An 18222-nucleotide genomic window follows, 5' to 3' on the forward strand; every position below is an offset into this window, starting at 1 on the left:
CTGAACCGCTTATTCTCACAAGGTTCACACGGGTACTGGAGCAGATGCAAGCTAACTTTGGGGCACCAGGTGGGAGATGGCCTGAATTGGTGGCCAGTCAATCGCAGGGCACTAGGAGATGTACAACCATATTCACACATTTGGGGCAATATAGGGTGATCAACCAGCCTATCATGCAAATTTTTGGGAGGTGGGGTGAATTGGAGCGGTTGGGCTGCATTACCCCGAATGTCCAGCAGGAGTCGTCTTTTTTCACAACCGAACAACCAATTCCTTAAACCGGAAGCAGTCTTTAACAACACACTCCCAACATGGCGATCAATCTCGCGGATCTATCTTTGCCGCAGCTTGAGGGTCTAAAGAGCCAACTAGACCAAGTAAGTGCTTTTTTGTCACTATAGTTGCCTTTTTGTATTGACGATAATTAAACTGAATATCCATGTACGGTTTGTTGCATTGATTCTGAGATTGATGGCATGGCTTCACCCATTTTTATCCTAAAAAGGCATGCGAGACATTTGTACATGCTTCAGTTAGGTTGCTTGCAGACAATGTCGCCATTGGTGTGCTCCTTTTATATGGTTGTTTGTTTTGCAGGAGATTGAGTTCCTGACGTCCTCAATAAGCCAACTCAAAGTTGTCCAGGCCAAATTTGTTGACGCGAAAGACAATTTGAATTCGCTTAATAAAAACAATCAAGGTAGGTGGGATGCATTTGTGTTTATTGTGGAATTTCTGGTAATCCTAAAATTTTACCCAAAACCAAATCCCTTTCATTTTGATGAATATATTATTTTTACAAAAATAATAATGATGTATTTGCATTTCAAATGTTTACATTCTCCTTTCTCTCATCTTGCAGGCAAACAATTACTTGTCCCACTAACAAGTTCCGTATCCTTTTAGTTTTATCCAGTACCACTGAAGACTTTTGTTACTACATTATTTTATGGTTTATATATATATATATATATATATATATATATATATATATATATATATATATATATATATATATATATATATATATATATTTAAAAGAAGCATTCCTTGACATAACCTGTTCTAGATGTATGTGCCTGGAACATTAAATGATGTGGATCATGTTTTAGTGGATGTGGGGACGGGGTATTATGTTGAAAAGGTAAATGGTAAACATTTTCATTCAATTTCCTCTAATTTATATGTATATAAGTTACTCAAAGTGTAATTTGTATTTGCCTTTCTTGTAGAATGTAGCAGATTCAAAGGCATTCTTCAAACGTAAACTCAATTTTCTCACGAAGCAAATAGAAAAAATCCAGCCTGCCCTTCAGGAAAAACATGCCATGAAACAAGGTGGGTCTTGCAAGTTTTTATTATTTATGTAAGCGCCTCATTTTGATCTGTTGTTTCTGACAGCCATGTCTTTTTTTTGGTGTCTTGCAGCTGTCATTGAAGTCATGAACATCAAGATCCAACAGCTACAGCAAAGTAAACAGACTGCCAGCACCAAGGCTTAAATGTGGCAACACTTAAATGAATGCCATGCTGTGTTTGTGGAAAAAGAACTGTAAAATGTCCTGCACTATGATGTCTTCTTGCATAATTTGGGAATTAAAAAAAAGTGGTGAATGTTATATGGTGTTGTTCCACACTGATGTGTCCTTGTAGCAAGTATGTTTTCAGAAATTTAAAAAAATGGAGCCTATTTGAGCTGACATTGGGCCAAGGGCCAGAGATAACCTGAATTGGTGGTTAGCCAATCACAGGGCACAAGGAGACAAACAACCATTCAGACTCATACCTAGGGGCAATTTAGACTGTCCAATCAGCCTAGGCTGCACGTTAACCACTCATCCACCAGACTGGTCACTTTCAAACATAAACTCTAATTTTTTTTCACTGTTGATTACATTTTCCATTCACAACTAAACAATTTCTTTAGCCCGAGGGTGTCCCTTGGTGTGTATAAATACTGTTATTATTTGCATATCCCGCCCCCTTTTTAAACTTTTGGCGTAAGTACTGCTGATAAACATCGACGCAAGCATAGTCTCCTTGGCGGTGGTAACAAATGTATTAAGTATAACAGACTGCGCATCCTTTGAAAGGCTGTGTCGTGCGTGGCACGTCATGGGTCAAAGATTCGCTTATTATTATTCCAAGTTGGGCTGATTTGGACGCAGGCAGTCGTCGTCCTTCAAGGGGGAGGACTAAGTTTCTGAACCGGACCGAAGTTCTTGCAGGAAAGACAGTCTTTGGCATCGGTGCACGAGTAAGTATATTTGGAAACTAATAGGGGATATTTATCAAGAGTTCGATTCATGTAAATTCCAAATGTGCCCTTGAGATTAATACTGGTTATGAAAAGCACAACAACACAAACAATGCCAAGTGAATCATACATACTGCAATACTAATCTGTTTTTTTTTAATCTCACTGGTGTTCAGCACACAATTACGCTTCTTCCCTGTGATATCTGATGAGCGTGTTATTTAAATGCAGTTAAGGCGTTATCATAATGTGCCGTTCATATTTCACGCAGTTCTTCCCTTCGGCCGTAGATGTCGCTGTGGAACCCAAATCTCGCGCGTGTATAGTTGCTTGTTATGACCCGAGACTAAAAGACGCGGCTGTCAGATGCTGCAAGAAGTCCTTCAAAGCCTTTCGGATTAAGTGAGAATTAAATCGTAAAATGTGCATTGTCTTTCATTCGAATTGGAAACGAGTAAGGTAGCCGTTTGTGTACCACAAGTCCTCGTCTCTAGTGCATCGCTCCCCTCGTGTTTGGACACCGGCGTGTTACCGAGGAGACGGTGGGGGAAAAAGCCGCACTCAGGAGTAACGTGGTCCATGTTTAAAGAACTCCCACTTAGGAGTCTTTGAAAACCTGGATATTGTTCTTTACAAGTGCGCAGTGGAACGAGGGTGATTGGAAATTCCGATCCGGACATGGTAAGTTTTTGGCCTACGTCGAAAGCTAGCTAACGTGCAACAACCTGTTCCTCTTTTGAAGTACATTGCCTTGATCAAACACGTCCACTTCCCGGCTCTTAAATTAAAATTAAAAATTTAACCTAACGCATGCTGGCTGCTTATAATTAAGAGTAACGATTTGTTAAGCGATCCCGTCCCCACCACATGTCCAATGGTAACCCTTTTAAAGGTGAATAAGTCAGGGTCAACTAGTAAACATAATCCAGTTAGCTAGCAACTGCGGCTTTAGTTCATCTTTCTTAACGCACAAAATGTCGACAGATTAGTGTCTGAGCATGTTTATTTAAGGTAACACTTTTTCGTTCGCTTTCTTTATTCCTTCACTTGGAGTTGTAATATATAGGTAATAACGAGTAAGCAGGCCTGCACGTGAGACTCGCTGCGTTAGCTGTTACACAACTCGAGTTAGCTGATAAGTTAGCTAGCTGTGCGAGGTTACAATGTGAAAACACACACGATCTGAATTAGTTTGTGTCAACTATTTGAGCCGTCAAGATATTTGCTGTCCAACAAGGACGTCCAGGAATTATAAACCCATCCGTGCAAATTCGTTTTGGGGGCGTAATGGAGAACTGGACTGCAATGCCATGTGCTCCAGCACGCTCCACAAAAGCGGTGCACGACGCCTTCATTTTTTTCGAGAAACAAAAGAAGCCAAGGGTTGAGCACACAGTGTCTTCTATCGTCTGGTATCGAATACCGATCGGGATATAGTCTGCAGTTTTCATTTAATCAAATGCTTATTTGGATGACGTGTACACGCGACCGGTTTGCGTTTTGAATGGCGCAATTGATGGGCGGGTTGAACCGGCATATGCGGAAACCAATGAGGCTCAGGCCTGTGTAATAGCTGTCTAATAGCCTAATTGTCGTGCAAACTAAACCAGATAATTAGATCTCTGGTTAAATTTGTTTGCTGGTAGTTTACAAAAATATGGCTTCCGCTACTTGGGTCATTTTCTTCTATTTACCTCTGTATTAAAATTGGCCAAATCTACTTTGAACCATCTTGTGTAGCCTCCCTGTATAAAATAACAAGCTTTTTGTGCTTTTTTGTTGTTATCGTTGTTGGTAAGTATTCTATCATTTTCCTTATGTTTGATCATGCAGGTTACCACCAAGGAAACCGTTTTAAACCCCAATGCCAAAGTGTGGCAGGAGATTCCTGCCCTCCAGAATGACATTTCGGAAGGGACAGACAATTCCTCTTGGTTGCAGACCTACCCTCACAACTCTGACATGACTGAAGGTATGTTTTGTCTTCGCACCATCATCTACTATGTAGAGCCCTTCCACGAACATAAAAAATGCATTTATTTTGATATTCTCTTTCTAACTTCAGTGTACCCTGATGTTCTCGCTCCTGGTGGAAAGGGATGCGACTCTGAGATACATGACAATGCTGATTATGCCTGTGTACCCCCAGAAGGCTTTGAGAATGATGTTGACCAATTTGATGTAGGCTTTTTAGCCCCTAACCCTCAATGTGAGGCAACTGTTGAGGTCATACCAGAAGCACCCATGTCCGGGAGTCAAAGAGAGTCTTTAAAGAAAAAACTAGAGTTCTACTTTTCAAGGTGCGTTGTGCTAACTGCTTGGAAATCGACTAGATTCATGTTTGTCCCCTGCCATATTGAATTCCGAAAACATGTTTTTCCAGAGAGAACCTGTCAAATGACCAGTACTTGATATCGGAGATGGACAGTGATCAGTTTGTGCCAATATGGAGCATAGCATGCATGGATGACATCAAAGCCCTCACCACTGACATGGATCTCATTGTGGATGTACTGAGAGGTACCATATACAAATTATAACCTCAGGAAGTGGGATTTCTTTAGTACCTTGTTCATTGTCATTACAAATGTTCATCATTCTCTTGATTGTATTAGAGGACCTTTCATACAGGGAAAAATTGGTCACTTTGTAAACATTGTAACCTCCAGTTTGCAAATAAGAAACTGAAACACAGATTACTGATTTCATCAGTGTTTGTTGAAATGATGTTTTGTCTTCATTTGGTGACAGAAATGCCATTTGTCCAAGTTGATGAAGCTGGAGAGAAGGTTCGTCCTAATCACAGTCGCTCCATTATTATTCTGCGAGAGGTGCCAGAGACTACACCAGTAGAGGTAAATACAATCCCATATTGTAAATAAAATATTTGTCTACTTTCACACTTGTCATGTTATTAAACTTTCAACTTATCCACCTATGGAGTTCATCAGGTTACTTGGGAATGTTAATTATAATTGCTTGTTGGTAAGAAAGCAATCAGTGCTGAATAACATGTTTTGCAATTGTTACAGGAGGTGAAGGCTCTTTTTCAAAATGAACAATGCCCAACTGTGTTAAGTGCTGAATTTGCACACAACAGCAACTGGTATATTACATTTCAGTCCGATATGGATGCCCTTAAGGTATGTCATTTTTTGTATGTTAACCATTTTTTGTTAAGTGTGACCACTTATTTTTTTAACAATCAAAAATCATATTGACAGTGCACATAATTATAGTCATTTTTAAGCTGATTTAGTTGGTCCCTTTTCCCTTAAAACTGTTGAATTTTCATGACTTACTATAATGCTACGTGTTTTGAATGAGAATATATTTTCCCCTCAGGCTTACAGATATCTACGGGAAGAAGTGAAAGTATTTCAGGGAAAGCCAATCATGGTAAGGTTATATCATTACTTACAATTACATTGCAGTACAAGAAAAGGTGTTTTGAAAATATTGTGTATTGGTAGTTTAGTTGATTGCATACCATGACATGTGGATTCCCCCCCTAAATGCTACTATCATGACCCCCAGTGATGATCAGTATCGCGCTTGGAAGGACCCATATGCATTGACAATGGCTGAGGAGTTACTTTGCTCTTCTTTCATTTTCCCCCTCTTTTTTCAGTTCTTACCTTTTTTCTGTTCTCCCCTTCATTCACATCCTTCTAACTATTATTACTTTTCTCATCCATCCTCCCATTCTCCTGGTCAGAGCAGTGTTTTATGGCCTAATGACCGTGAGATTATGAGATCTGAGGGGACAAAAGTGTTAGTCATAATGTTGTCAACGCTCCAAATGCTGAAGTTTCACTACATTAACATTCAATTCTGGTTTTTCTTTCCAGGCCCGCATCAAGGCCATAAACACATTCTTTAGTAAGCCGGGCTTCAACAGTGTGGACCCCAGTTTGTACACCCAGCCGACCCAACCGCCGGTTGCTTATGGTTCCCCTTTATACATGCAGCAGGTATACAGTGCTCAGCAGCAATACCCTGTCTATCCAGCCCTGGCCCAACCCTGGAATGCTACAACAGTGCCTTACTTTGAAACACCTCTGGTGAGAGCATTTATCAAATTCACTTTTTAATATATATTTTATTCAAGCCACAAAATATGTATTGCTACAAATCTTCTGGACCAATGTCCTCTATAGATTGTCATCTTTTAAAATGCAATGTATTCAGTGTTTACACTTTTTTTCCACTCTACTAATGGTATACAGGCACCATTTCCAAACAGTGGATTCATGACTGCTTACAACAGTGTGGGGAACTTCAAAGCAAATTCAAACTCTAATCCAGCTGTGTGCAGGAACCGGTAGGTCATATTTATTAAAAAGGGCTCTACCAGCTTGGCGAGAATGGAAATTATTTTTGCTGCCCACATTACATTTTAATGGAGACTACTTGCCCCTACCTCCACCCTTGTTACCGAGGTCTTTGTTATTTTACCTCCTGTGTCTCCCTGTGTTCCCAGGAATCATTTGAAAGGATACTTTCGGCCTGGCGACACACTTATATCCCCTCCAATGGCACCCTCTTCTTTAATGGATGGACTGTTGAGGCCCTTGACCTCCCAACCTCTTCAGACACCGTCAAACCTGATTACCATTGCTTCAGCCAGTCTTTCTTCCCCAACCCCTAAAAACAGTTCTTTGAAAGACAACATGGCCAGTGGGGATCTGAACGGCGATCTACGAGCTAGGTTTGTAAATCCCATTCTGTTAAGTCACTTTTAAGATGTGAAAATGGCATAGCACACTTTATATTAGCTCTTTGTTATGTCATGTCTTCATTTCTAAATCGAGGAGCACAATAAAATATGTTGCTTGTTTTTCAGAAGGGGCAACAACTACAGGGGCATAAGGAAGAAAAGGGATGATGACCAAACCACAGTGAGTACATAATGCTCATTCTTTTTTATAAATACTCTGAACACAAGTTATATTTTGTATGCATCCAAAACGTATTAATTTCTATAAATGTGTTCAGCAGAAGCCCATCCCTGTGACAGAAGTCCACGTGCCACCTCCACCAAAGTTTGACCTAGCAGCTTCCAATTTCCCTCCTTTGCCAGGATGTGTAGTGAGCGTAAAAGAAGAAAAGACACCTGAAATGCGTTTGTCTGATGTTGTACGTGGTCTAAAAGAGACCAATAAAGTGAGTCATAAGCCCTTCTCTCTGATAAATAACATATACCTGGAAACATGTCAACTGAATACCTACCCTCCTCTCTTAAGGTTGCATTCAACAAAGTAAATGAACATAAACCTTCAAACATCTCAGAGCCTCCAATTCCAAGTCCTGTTAGGTCGGATGTGACATCTAATCCAGATGTGACACAGGAACCTGCCCAACCTGATGCAAGGTACCATTTTCCCCATGGCACAGTGTTGAAATTAAATGTAAAAATTTCACTCTACTTAAATGGATTTCTTTGTGTTTCAGCATTTCTTCACTAGTCGCAGAGGTGGTGGAGGCCAATACTAACTTTCCAAACGAAAAAGTGTCAACATCCGTTAATGCTTTAAGTCCAACAGAGCAGGCTCCTCCCATTTGTAGCCACGCCATGTCTGAAGAAGCATTTCCTCCGTTTTGCAGCTCAGAAGAGGTAAACAGTCACCATACATCTATGTAGTTATAATTTCAGCTTTTAGTAATTGACATCTTGTTCTTAAGACAAATCTGAACGGGAGAGTTGTGTTTAAAAAAAAAAAACATGTGATGTAAAGGTCTTTGTTCACTTCAACCTTTAAATGTGGACCAAAAAGTAGACAGTGGTTTACATGACTGTTCATGAAGAGAATTTGGATGAAGTGATATTTGTGGACAACCTAGTTGGAGGATATTTTAAGTTAATGTATTTATGATTAATGAAAAAACATATAAATTTACTTTTTATCTTTTTAATCAGGAGCCAAAAAAGCTGAGTTATGCTCAAGTGTGCCAGCGGCTGGCTAAGGATGGAGCATCAGCACAAACACCATCCCCAGCTCCCCCTCCGTCTTTGGCCGTCCAACCCCTTCAAGAGCTCAAGGTTAACAGAGGGGAGGAGCCAAGAGCCAGTAACCACCATGCCACAGATATACCAGACAAACGTGGGGACAACTGCCTTACTCGTAAACCCTCGCACACTTATTACGGCTTTAATCGTGCCCCCCGAAGTGGAGGTGCAGGGTTAAAGATTTGGGAGCATCCCAGAAATGCAGGGGATAACGCAGGCAAAACATTTTCCCCGCAACGAGGAATTAGGAGAAGTGGAAAGGAACAGAACATTCCCCCAAGGTCACCAAAATAACCCACCAATCTTGAAAACTTGATAAATTGAGACATGTAAATATTTAATGTATAAACATATATTTAAAAATGACTGTGAAGTGGAAAATTTTAGGTTTAAGCTGCTCCGTCTGGACAGAAAAGTCTTAGTTCAAGTTTTAGTTCTCCTTGGTGTATCAGTTTTGCTCAGCTTTTGAGTTATTATCCCATTCGTTAGCATGACTGTGTTTGAATAGGTCTCTATTCATTTGTGTTGTACAACGTATACAGATCCAATGCTTTGCAGCTGAACTATGGGGAATTTAAATAGTAAAATCAAGAGTAGCTTGTTTGAACCGCCAGACTTGAGTGGAATTTTTTGTTATTGCTGCTGGAAGATTACAATCGTTGATGAGATGGTAACTTTAAAGGCATGTTGCCGTGTCATAGTTTTGAGTCTGAGCCTTTTGCAGGTTTCTTTCATTGAATGTTGGTTCCCATTTCCAGAGAAACAGTTGCGGTCAATCTTATGGCAAAGTTCTGTTGTGAATGGTAAATTTATACCATTGTTGCCCATCTCTCAGGTGCTGTCTTTCCACTGAAGGATCTTGCAATGATGGATGGCTTGTAGTTTTAGTGACAGCTTTGTATGTAAAATTTCAATACAAATGGAATTATCTTAAGTGATCTGTAAAATTGGTGATTTGCAAGCTATCATGTTTTTTTTAAAGTGGATAAGTGATCTGTAAAATTGGTAATTTGCAAGCTATCATGTTTTTTAAAAAGTGGTTTAGTTTGTATGACAAAGACAACTTTGTAATCAGCAAGTTGTTGCAATACACTGGAAGATGACATTTCCACATTAAGGTCAAATGTATGAATGAATCTTCTGATGAGCTATTCTTTGGAAATTGACACATACTGTAAGCAATTAGTCATATTTTTTTCCATTTAAACCTGGGTCAGCAATACTGTGGAAATCTGCAAGGAACATGATGTGTTAATTCCCCTGACTTTTTATAGCATTTCTTTTGTTGGGTTGGCACATTTATAGAGTGGTTAGCACCTACACCTCACAGTTTTGAAATCGAGGCTTCAATCCCAGGCCCCGCCTACATGTGTGGACTGTATTATATCCCGTGTGCCTGTTATTTTTCTCTCCAGGTACTCCGGTTACCTCTTACATCCCTAAAACATGCTTGAAAATTAGCATATTCCAGAAATATTCACCCAAGTGGGAGCAGTTTTTTTTTATTTTATCAATAACAGTACTGTTTTTGGCTACCAGTAATTGAATGCTATTATACCAGATTGCCTGTCCCTCATCCTTGACTTCCATAACAGTCATTATTTCATATGGTTAACTTGCATTTATACATTTTTGAGACTTTTCATCATTGACCAAGGGTGTAGACAATACTGTAACATGTGACTGCTAACTTTAATAGTTGTTTTATACCTGGATCTTGCTTGGAAAAAACTGAGGAAAGGGAAAAATATGTAGAGGGAACAACAAATATTTTATGACTACCTATAATCTTTACCCCTGTGTTTGAGTCTTGTCAGTGGTTGTGTTTGTTCAGCCGTAATAGCAATGCCTGTTCTTACAGGCTGAGTAAGTTGAACTTTCTTCTTCATTACCATCAGTCTAAGAAATTTGTGATTGCATACTTAAAAATACTTTGAGAAACTGTCTTTCATACTGGGTGTGGTCCATTATGAATGGTCTCGACACAATATTCCTATGACACCATTTGGGCAGTATGGCCAATGAGTTGTGTATCCAAAACTTGACATTTGCTTAGCAAAGACCACAATTAATGTACCCCGAAATTGAGTTGAATGTTTTGAATGTGGCGTGACCCAATAATGGACTGAAACATGCATTATGAATGAAATGAGTATTCATAGAACACAGATTATGTAATATACTTAAATGTAATTGACATGTAAATAACAATTGTCTTTGATTGTCGAATGAATGTTTTCAATGGTATACCACTGTTTTGTTTGGTTTTGTTGATTGTGTATTAGCTAATCCAGTTTATTTTTGGGGTGGGGGCAGGTTTTTTCTTTTTCTGTCATTACTGTATTAGACATCTACTGTGTTATTTCAATGTTTAAGGTGTTGAATACCTGTAAATAGTGATATAGTTTAGCAAAGAAATATTTTGATGTACTTAATGCTCCAATTTACTATATTGACAACTTTTCAGAAGTACTAGGTCATTTAAATCAATAGACAAAACCAATCTATAGTATAATTTTGTTTTTATGAATTGGGAATTATGTTAAGCGAACTCAAGTGCCTTATTGGTTCATTTGATTTGTACCAGTCATCTCAACTGTTGCTTGGTTGTTACTTCTCCAAACACATCAATATGAAACGTTTGTATTTATAATTGGACATTACACATGCTTGTATATATGGCTATAGTTTGCCTTTTTGGAAGTTCCATATTTGAAAAATTAAAACCAAGTACTTCAACAATCTAAATGAATGGCTATCGTTTGAACTGTGTCAACATCAATGTGATTGATTTTTTTAGTCAGATTTGTGGAAGTACCTAAGATTTAACCACAAATGCCGTCAATGGGTGATGTTGACATGCCCTCGCGGCAAGTCTCTTACGTAATAATGTGGGCTGGGCAATCAGCTCTCGCGAGATTTGGGTGGGAATGTCAAGTGTCAACAACGAAGAGACGACAGCACCGCAGCGTAGGTGTCCGGACGCAGCAGGGAGGGGAGAGACGAGGCTGCTCGAACGTCGGGTCAGCCTGGTGAGTTCTATCTTGGTTCCTCTGGCGTGGTATGAATTACAGTAAATAACAAAAATATTTTTGTAGTTGCTGTAATGTGCGGCATAATTCGATCGCATTTTAAAAGCGTGCTGACGTCCAGTTCTTAACTTGACTGCCCTGTTCCGCCACAGCCTGATGCTAAGGATCGGAAGCTAATGTTTAGCATTTATTAGCTTATGTTCTCCCATGAGCGGAACGAGGAAACTAAATAGTGAAAGTGTAGATGCCTTGCATTACGTATTTGATTCTCATCCTTATGTAGTCCGTATCTGCAATGTTACCTTTCTTGTTCTTATTAACGACGTTGCTGTCACTTGATGGAATCAATCTGGGTTTGTTGTGCCTAACGAGAACCGTATGCTAGTGATGGGCCCGTCCCACACGTAGATTTCTATTTAGAGTGATAAAACAACCCACTTTTAAAATCTATTTTTTTTACCAGGTCATGATATCAAATCAGATTTGCTTTTGCAGCCGTATTTGGTTGTAATGTCTCTTTCGTCCTCCCCCCGATTAACGCCTCGGCATCCGTAGTTACAAGATGTGTGTATAAAATGTTTATACACATGAGCCTACTTACACGAGACGCCCTTTACAATACCAAACAAATATAGTCCGATGAAAAAGCACGTGGCGTTGGTGACATCAGGTTTGTTAGTGACAGAACATCATTCTGTGTGAGAGCAAAATCGAAAAGGCCATTGGGCTGTCTGTCCATAAAGATGTGTCCGCAAATGGGTTGATTTGCTTTGAATTTGGCTAAAGCATGGATCTAAATACTATAGAGCAAATATGCACATATGAGTGTTTCAACTATAACTATACCCATGTGTTATAATGTATGTACTTTAAGGCCATTTGAAATTGTGCAAAACAATATTACAGGCGATTCTCGACACTGGTGAGTGGACAGGTAGGGAAAAGGATGACAGGGGGGCCTGATACATGATATGGCGCAAGACTTTCTAAACAGAAGAAATCATTTCATTTTACTAGTTTCATAATGTCATGCTATTTTTCTGAGGCTGTTTCTAAATATTTTTCAATTGAATTGGATATTTTTGCCATCACTGACACCTAATGAGTTAGTATAAAGGTATACAAGTGTGTGGCAAAAAGCGTTCCTAAAAGATCATCTCTCAAGCATTTCAGCCATATCCAACTGAGTTACCTCAAATAGACACTGCGATACCATTTGATAATGTCATTTCTTATGAGAAGCAAATATAGATTTCATGAACGAGTACTCATATTCTTTTTAATGCAACTTGGATGTTCATTCTTAGCTGTGTGCATTAAACAGCACCTTATCTTGGTGTCATCAATACATTGTCTTGAATTTTTTTCAGAACTTCTGTAAGAGATGGGGGATGACCGCCCATTTGTCTGCACTGCCCCAGGATGTGGGCAGGTAATGTTGTCTTTTCTATGCACGTTTTAATGCTTTGTCTCGTTATGTAACTTTTTTTTTTGCTTTATTGCAGAGATTTACCAATGAAGATCATCTTTCTGTGCATAAACACAAACATGAAATGACCTTAAAATTTGGTCCTGCTAGAACAGACTCTGTTATAATAGCAGGTATTAACATTTGGGCCTGTAATATTATATCCTATATGAACCTTGACACCATATATAATTTTTTTGTGTTATTTTCTTTCTTATTGTTTAAACACCAATAGATCAGACTCCTACACCCACACGTTTCCTGAAGAATTGTGAGGAAGTTGGATTATTCAATGATCTGGCGAATTCCTTTGAACAGGACTTTTGCAAAGTACAGGAAGAGGAACACAGGACAAAAACTACAGTGAGGACAAGAATGAAAGTACACATTGAAACCTAAAGCTGCTAGTTTCCTTGGAATTTTCACATGATGATGTCGAACGCTTTTAACATTTTTTTTTTTAATAACTCATCTGTGAACTAATTTTCATGTTTTTTTTCTATTTGAAGGGTCTATCCTTACCAGCACAATGTGTAACTTCACAACCAAAATGTGCAGCAAAGGATGAAGATGAAGATCCTTTAGAGGTGGATTCTTCCCCTCCTGATAGTCCTGATTCTTCCTCTAGCATGTCAGATATCAGCAAAGACTCAAGGGTGAGGGGCCGGACACAAAATCCTCAAACTATCCTTTTATACAATCCTGAATGTGACTGTTTTTGTGACATTCACAAGACCTTTTTATACACTATGCTGGCTAGGAGACGTATTTCTTCCCCTGTTTGTCCTAATAAAATCCAAATATCACTGCTTGCAGGAGATTCTTTCAAAGTCAGTAGCAAGTTCTACCCCGACTCCAACCATTGTACGTCCTGGTTCTCTGCCTCTTCACATGAGCAATGATCATCTTCACCCAACGCTGCCATCTCCAACATCTGTCATCACACAGGCGCCACCCTCCAACCGACAGCTCAGGTAGACTGTGCTCCAAGAACACAACTATTTGGATAACTACTATGAAATTGATGGAAACAAACTTTTCTCATTGAGTTTGAAGTTCTAAGCTAAAATTGTTGTTCTGTTCATTTGAATTCTGTTTGTCTTTACAAGTGTTTTAATTTTTTTTCCAAATAGACATGCCATCCCAAAAAATCATGATTGTTGTCAACAATTTTGATACATATTTTTCAAATTTTATTTATATTAAAAGAATGCCTAATAGGTAACGTCCGTAAAATAATACAGAAAGACAGCAGTCATTTTCATTGATTAATAAGTGCACAACATCTTGTGTTTTATGGCAGCTCTCCGACAAGCTCTTATCCCCTCCTAAGGCACCTTGCTAATGGGCAAGCAGTCCCTCTATTGCCCAGTCCTGTGCAGATGACATCAGTCATATCTGTAAGCATTTATCAACATTAGCATGCAAAATGTCAGCAAATTCAATCTGCATGTTCTCTGCCTTCACTCAATTCCCACTTCACTTTGGTCTTCTTTTGTTTTAATGCTATGTGAAGCTGGCGAGACACGGCAACTCAGTGCCCAACATTCCTGGGATCCCAGGACCCCCAGTGGGTGGGGCCAGCAGCGGTTCATCTTCCCCATCAGGTTATCATCTCCATTCTGAGACAAAGATGGTGAGATGAGTCATCACTTACATCATGTTTGACCTCTTGAAGCCATTTTCCTGATTGTTTTGAACCTCATTGGACCCGTCACTTGTGTGTCAACAGCGCTTGAAGGCAGCCCTAAGTAATCAAAGTTCAGGAGCACATGACATTGGGGGCAGCGGCGGTGGGGCTTCCTTCCCAGCTGTACCACAAAAACAGGAACAGAGCCAGCAACCCACTCAAAATTCAGATGCACCATCACCTGCCCAACCACAGGTAACAAATAAAAATCCCATTGCATTTATTAACCAGAAGATAGAGAATGGGAATGATACAAACCGGTTCATTTAAATATGAATCGACACTTAAAAATAAGACATCCCACCAAGCCCTACAGTATACTTATTAAGTAATTGTTATCCCCAGGTGTCCCCTGCGCAGCCAACTGGAGGCCGACGGCGGCGAGCGTCTGAGATGGACCCCGATGAGAGGAGACAGCGTTTCCTAGAAAGGAACCGAGCAGCTGCCTCGCGCTGCAGGCAGAAACGGAAGATATGGGTGAATTCTTTGGAGAAGAAGGCAGACGATCTTGCAAGCATGAATGTCTCTCTGACGGTTAGTGTTCACTCATAGGAGGGTCCGACCGTTACTTTTTGTTAAGATGCTGAATGACATTGCATTGCACATTGTTGTGTATTTTAAGCTAATTATTACATAGAAAACTGCAATAATGTAAAAACTGCTTTTTGAACATTTTGGGTTGACTCCTGCAGCGTCCAGGCTTAGTGTGGCACTTTAATATATATACGTCTCGCTTTGGGTTTTTTGTTTCTGGCAGAATGAAGTAACGCTCCTGAGGAATGAGGTGGCTCAGTTGAAGCAGCTCCTCCTTGCCCACAAAGACTGCCCCGTCACTGTTCTGCAAAAGAAAGGTGCTTTCTTAGGTAAGCATAGCCCTTGAGCACATCCAGTGTTGTACACATCTTGCATAGGTTCCATCTATCATCTCCTTCATCTAATACATCATACCCTCTCACCTCTCTAAGGGTGAATTTCTCTTTGTCTATCTTCAGGCGCAGGAGGAGAGGAAGCCCCCCGAGAGATCTCAGCCGAACCAATCGGATCCCCCGCAGCGGTCATCCAGCACGGGCCGTCCCCCTCGGCTCCACCCTCCAGCCCGGGACCCACCATCAACGGAATGAGCGTCCGCGCCGCAGAGGCGGTGGCCATGTCCGTCTTGGCCGGCATGGGATCGGGCCAGCCGGGAGGGGTCGTCATGGTGACGCAGTCCCAGTCAACATCGAGATGATGTGCTGACGCAGGAAGCCAGTGTAAACTCGAATGGCATTTCGGAGGCTGTACCGGTGTGACATGTTGAACTGAGTGAGTCTCCCTCAGCCCCAAATCCCACCCTGCACCTGTCCTTCCCAGATGGCCAAATGATAATCACACAAAGACATGGCATCAGGCCACCTCTTACCCTTCCTCTCTCCATGTATGTAAATAGGGAAAACACTGCAGAGTTTGAGGTCACAACCTGTCTTTGAATTAAGAATCTACATCAGTCATTTATCACTTCAGTCCCACGCAAAAATCAGTGCCTGTCTGTGATCCACAAACTAGGCTTTGATGCATCCGACTGATTAACTTTGGGATATTATTCACTTACCTGAATGGGCTTGTGCTGAAACAATGGTTCACTCATGCACTGTGATCCAGTGACCTTTCGGTGACATTTTTGGCTGGTGGCAGGCCCGTGTTGCGCTCTGCTTTTTTTTGTATTTTAATTTTTCTTTCGGACCCTTTAGTACAGACACTGCCCGGGCCCTAAAATGTCATTTGTACATTTAGATGGATTGCCCATAGCTTCAAATACGTGGCATTTGATATGCTCACACAATGTCCTACACTATATTGCATCCCCTTTTCTTCATGCTCTATGTTTCTCTCACTTTGGTCAGCGAAGATTGTTATCAATATCTGCCTATCGCAGCAACATTTAGTCGAAATACCACCAGTTCCCTTTACATGAATAGATTTTTTGTCATCATTTCACCGCTTGAGATAAGCAGATAACCAGAGGTTTTATGATTGGTTTTTAAATGTTTGAATTGACTTAACCCTTTTATAGGACAAATGACTCAAGTATCAATTATTATCATATTTTTTATCATTAAGATTTAAAAAAAAAATGTTTATTAATATCAATTAAAAATAAATACATTTATAAATTTTAATTAATCACTTTAAAAGTATTGGACATCCAGTGCCATCAGTGGCACCTGATGAGTGCTTACCAATGGGTTCAGTTTTTAAATATCGTTTTCCTTTTTTTTTATCGAACATTATCGTTCACGATTAGTTTTTGCACCCTTATGTTTGGCACTTCTTAATCCAGGTAAATCATTTGCCCTCCTCTGGAACACAGTGCTGTCTTTTAAACTACTATTCAATATCAACATATCTTCTGACATTGACTTCCAGTTTGAAAACATCTTTCCCGGCAGTTTATCATTTTGATTTATTTGTTGCATGACAAACAGTTAGCCCCACTTTTTTTCAATTATTGTTTTGTTTTGTGACCGGCCACACATAGACACGAGAGATCAAAAGCTGTGACTGCATGGATTGATCACATTTGAGATGTACCATTTTGTCTGTCACAGCTTTGAAATGGATTTTAGCAGTTTTATCATGTTAGGGAGTCCTATTTTAAATGTTAAGGTTTAGCTTTAGATGCCCTTTGGTAATAGGGGGGGGGGGGGGGGGGGGGAGACTTTAATCCACTACCCCAGGTATTCATTTGAGGAACGAGTAGTGCAATATATTTTTCTATTAAGTCTCAATGTTTTTTTGCATTTAGCCCAGCCACCGAGAGGGATGTGGTCTAATGCAGTTGACCAGAGGAAATGTGAATATGTGAATTCTGGAATGAATGAGGTTGGTGGTTATGCACGCCTGTGAAGCATTACAGATTCCCTGAGTGCTTTATAATATTTGAAAAGCAGTTTTGTATTGTGAAGTAGACAAAAGTGGATGTGCAAGGTGCTTCTCTTGAAATGTTCTGTTTTTATTTAGAGATTATTTTATACCACATTGTACTTCCAAGACTGTCCTGTCGTTTTCACTGTCGCCTTTTCAAACATCTGTCGTTCTTTTTAGGTTTTTTTTTAAGTCAACGTGTTTGTATATTTCTTCCCTTTTGTTTGTTTGTGTGTGTGTGTTTTTTAAAAGCAGTCTTACATGTATTTAACAGAGGTTCAACCACACACAGAAATGTCTGCAGAAAATATTTGTTCAGAGGGAGTTTCTTAAATACTCAGGCCTCAAGATGGGAGAAATACTCATGTACAGTTGAAAGTCATTGTCTTGGGCAAATAAAATAACTTAACTGAAAAAGTCTGATTCTTTATGACGTTCTTGCTCAGCACTTTACAGGGGTTGTTCAAGCACACGATCTATAAAGTGCAATTAAAACTATTTTGGGAGAACACTTAAAGCACTTGAGAATTTTATACCTAGAAAAAGAAAATGTAATGAAGGATGCTTTATAACCTGTGGGGAAAAATAAACATTAGGGTCTTCAAATTTCACCCAGAAATTCAAATAAAGCTCTGTGAGATATTCCAATTTACAAATACCTTTATTTATTTGTATACTTAGGTTTAATCACATATAAATATTTGAAAATATGGTGTGAGTAGGAAATACTCATTTTGTGGAATGACATTTTCCAAAATAACCCCAAAAGACAACACTTTAAAGTCAGATCCAAAATGTGTAATTATTACATTTAGATCAAAGATTAAAGTATATTTCGTTTTTCTTCTTCTCGCAACCATATTT

General features: G+C 39.6%; 3 protein-coding genes across 6 annotated transcripts; all 3 read left to right on the plus strand.

Annotated features, from left to right (window-relative positions):
- The first annotated feature begins 247 nt into the window (after positions 1-247).
- On the plus strand, positions 248-1619 carry pfdn5 (prefoldin 5). Its single transcript, XM_077726669.1, has 6 exons — positions 248-377; positions 598-700; positions 863-894; positions 1070-1144; positions 1233-1338; positions 1429-1619. The coding sequence occupies exons 1-6, from the start codon at positions 312-314 to the stop codon at positions 1500-1502; spliced, it is 456 nt and encodes a 151-aa protein (XP_077582795.1). The 5' UTR covers positions 248-311; the 3' UTR covers positions 1503-1619.
- A 942-nt stretch (positions 1620-2561) lies between these two features.
- larp4ab (La ribonucleoprotein 4Ab) lies at positions 2562-11034 on the plus strand. 2 transcript variants are annotated; one of them, XM_077725506.1, is made up of 15 exons: positions 2562-2938; positions 4091-4229; positions 4323-4557; positions 4641-4777; positions 5009-5112; positions 5290-5400; positions 5603-5656; positions 6109-6321; positions 6487-6581; positions 6741-6968; positions 7104-7158; positions 7256-7423; positions 7504-7631; positions 7712-7874; positions 8178-11034. In XM_077725506.1, exons 1-15 carry the CDS (start codon positions 2936-2938, stop codon positions 8559-8561), a joined length of 2217 nt encoding a protein of 738 aa, XP_077581632.1. In that variant the 5' UTR covers positions 2562-2935; the 3' UTR covers positions 8562-11034. The 2 variants fall into 2 exon arrangements, with proteins under 2 accessions (XP_077581632.1, XP_077581633.1); XM_077725507.1 differs by having other exon boundaries at positions 2563-2938; positions 7259-7423.
- Positions 11035-11193: 159 nt separating this feature from the next.
- On the plus strand, positions 11194-17124 carry atf7b (activating transcription factor 7b). 3 transcript variants are annotated; one of them, XM_077727030.1, is made up of 12 exons: positions 11194-11299; positions 12670-12731; positions 12805-12901; positions 13003-13148; positions 13277-13423; positions 13584-13741; positions 14071-14167; positions 14284-14403; positions 14500-14652; positions 14803-14991; positions 15215-15320; positions 15450-17124. In XM_077727030.1, the coding sequence occupies exons 2-12, from the start codon at positions 12684-12686 to the stop codon at positions 15683-15685; spliced, it is 1497 nt and encodes a 498-aa protein (XP_077583156.1). In that variant the 5' UTR covers positions 11194-11299; positions 12670-12683; the 3' UTR covers positions 15686-17124. The 3 variants fall into 3 exon arrangements, with proteins under 3 accessions (XP_077583156.1, XP_077583157.1, XP_077583159.1); XM_077727031.1 differs by having other exon boundaries at positions 13003-13130; XM_077727033.1 differs by having other exon boundaries at positions 15423-15601.
- Positions 17125-18222: the final 1098 nt, after the last annotated feature.

Source organism: Stigmatopora nigra, chromosome 10 (assembly GCF_051989575.1).
Source record: "Stigmatopora nigra isolate UIUO_SnigA chromosome 10, RoL_Snig_1.1, whole genome shotgun sequence".
NCBI lineage: Eukaryota > Metazoa > Chordata > Actinopteri > Syngnathiformes > Syngnathidae > Stigmatopora > Stigmatopora nigra.

Bases quoted from the DNA above. Each gene is read 5' to 3' on its own strand.
- atf7b (XM_077727030.1), top strand. From the start codon at position 12,684: ATGGGGGATGACCGCCCATTTGTCTGCACTGCCCCAGGATGTGGGCAG. The intron at 13,149-13,276 runs GTACACATTGAA...TTCTATTTGAAG, and splicing joins CAGTGAGGACAAGAATGAAA to GGTCTATCCTTACCAGCACA. The intron at 14,168-14,283 runs GTAAGCATTTAT...TGCTATGTGAAG, and splicing joins AGATGACATCAGTCATATCT to CTGGCGAGACACGGCAACTC.
- pfdn5 (XM_077726669.1), top strand. From the start codon at position 312: ATGGCGATCAATCTCGCGGATCTATCTTTGCCGCAGCTTGAGGGTCTA. The intron at 378-597 runs GTAAGTGCTTTT...TTTGTTTTGCAG, and splicing joins TAAAGAGCCAACTAGACCAA to GAGATTGAGTTCCTGACGTC. The intron at 1,339-1,428 runs GTGGGTCTTGCA...GGTGTCTTGCAG, and splicing joins AAAACATGCCATGAAACAAG to CTGTCATTGAAGTCATGAAC.
- larp4ab (XM_077725506.1), top strand. The intron at 5,113-5,289 runs GTAAATACAATC...CAATTGTTACAG, and splicing joins CAGAGACTACACCAGTAGAG to GAGGTGAAGGCTCTTTTTCA. The intron at 5,657-6,108 runs GTAAGGTTATAT...TTTTCTTTCCAG, and splicing joins TTCAGGGAAAGCCAATCATG to GCCCGCATCAAGGCCATAAA.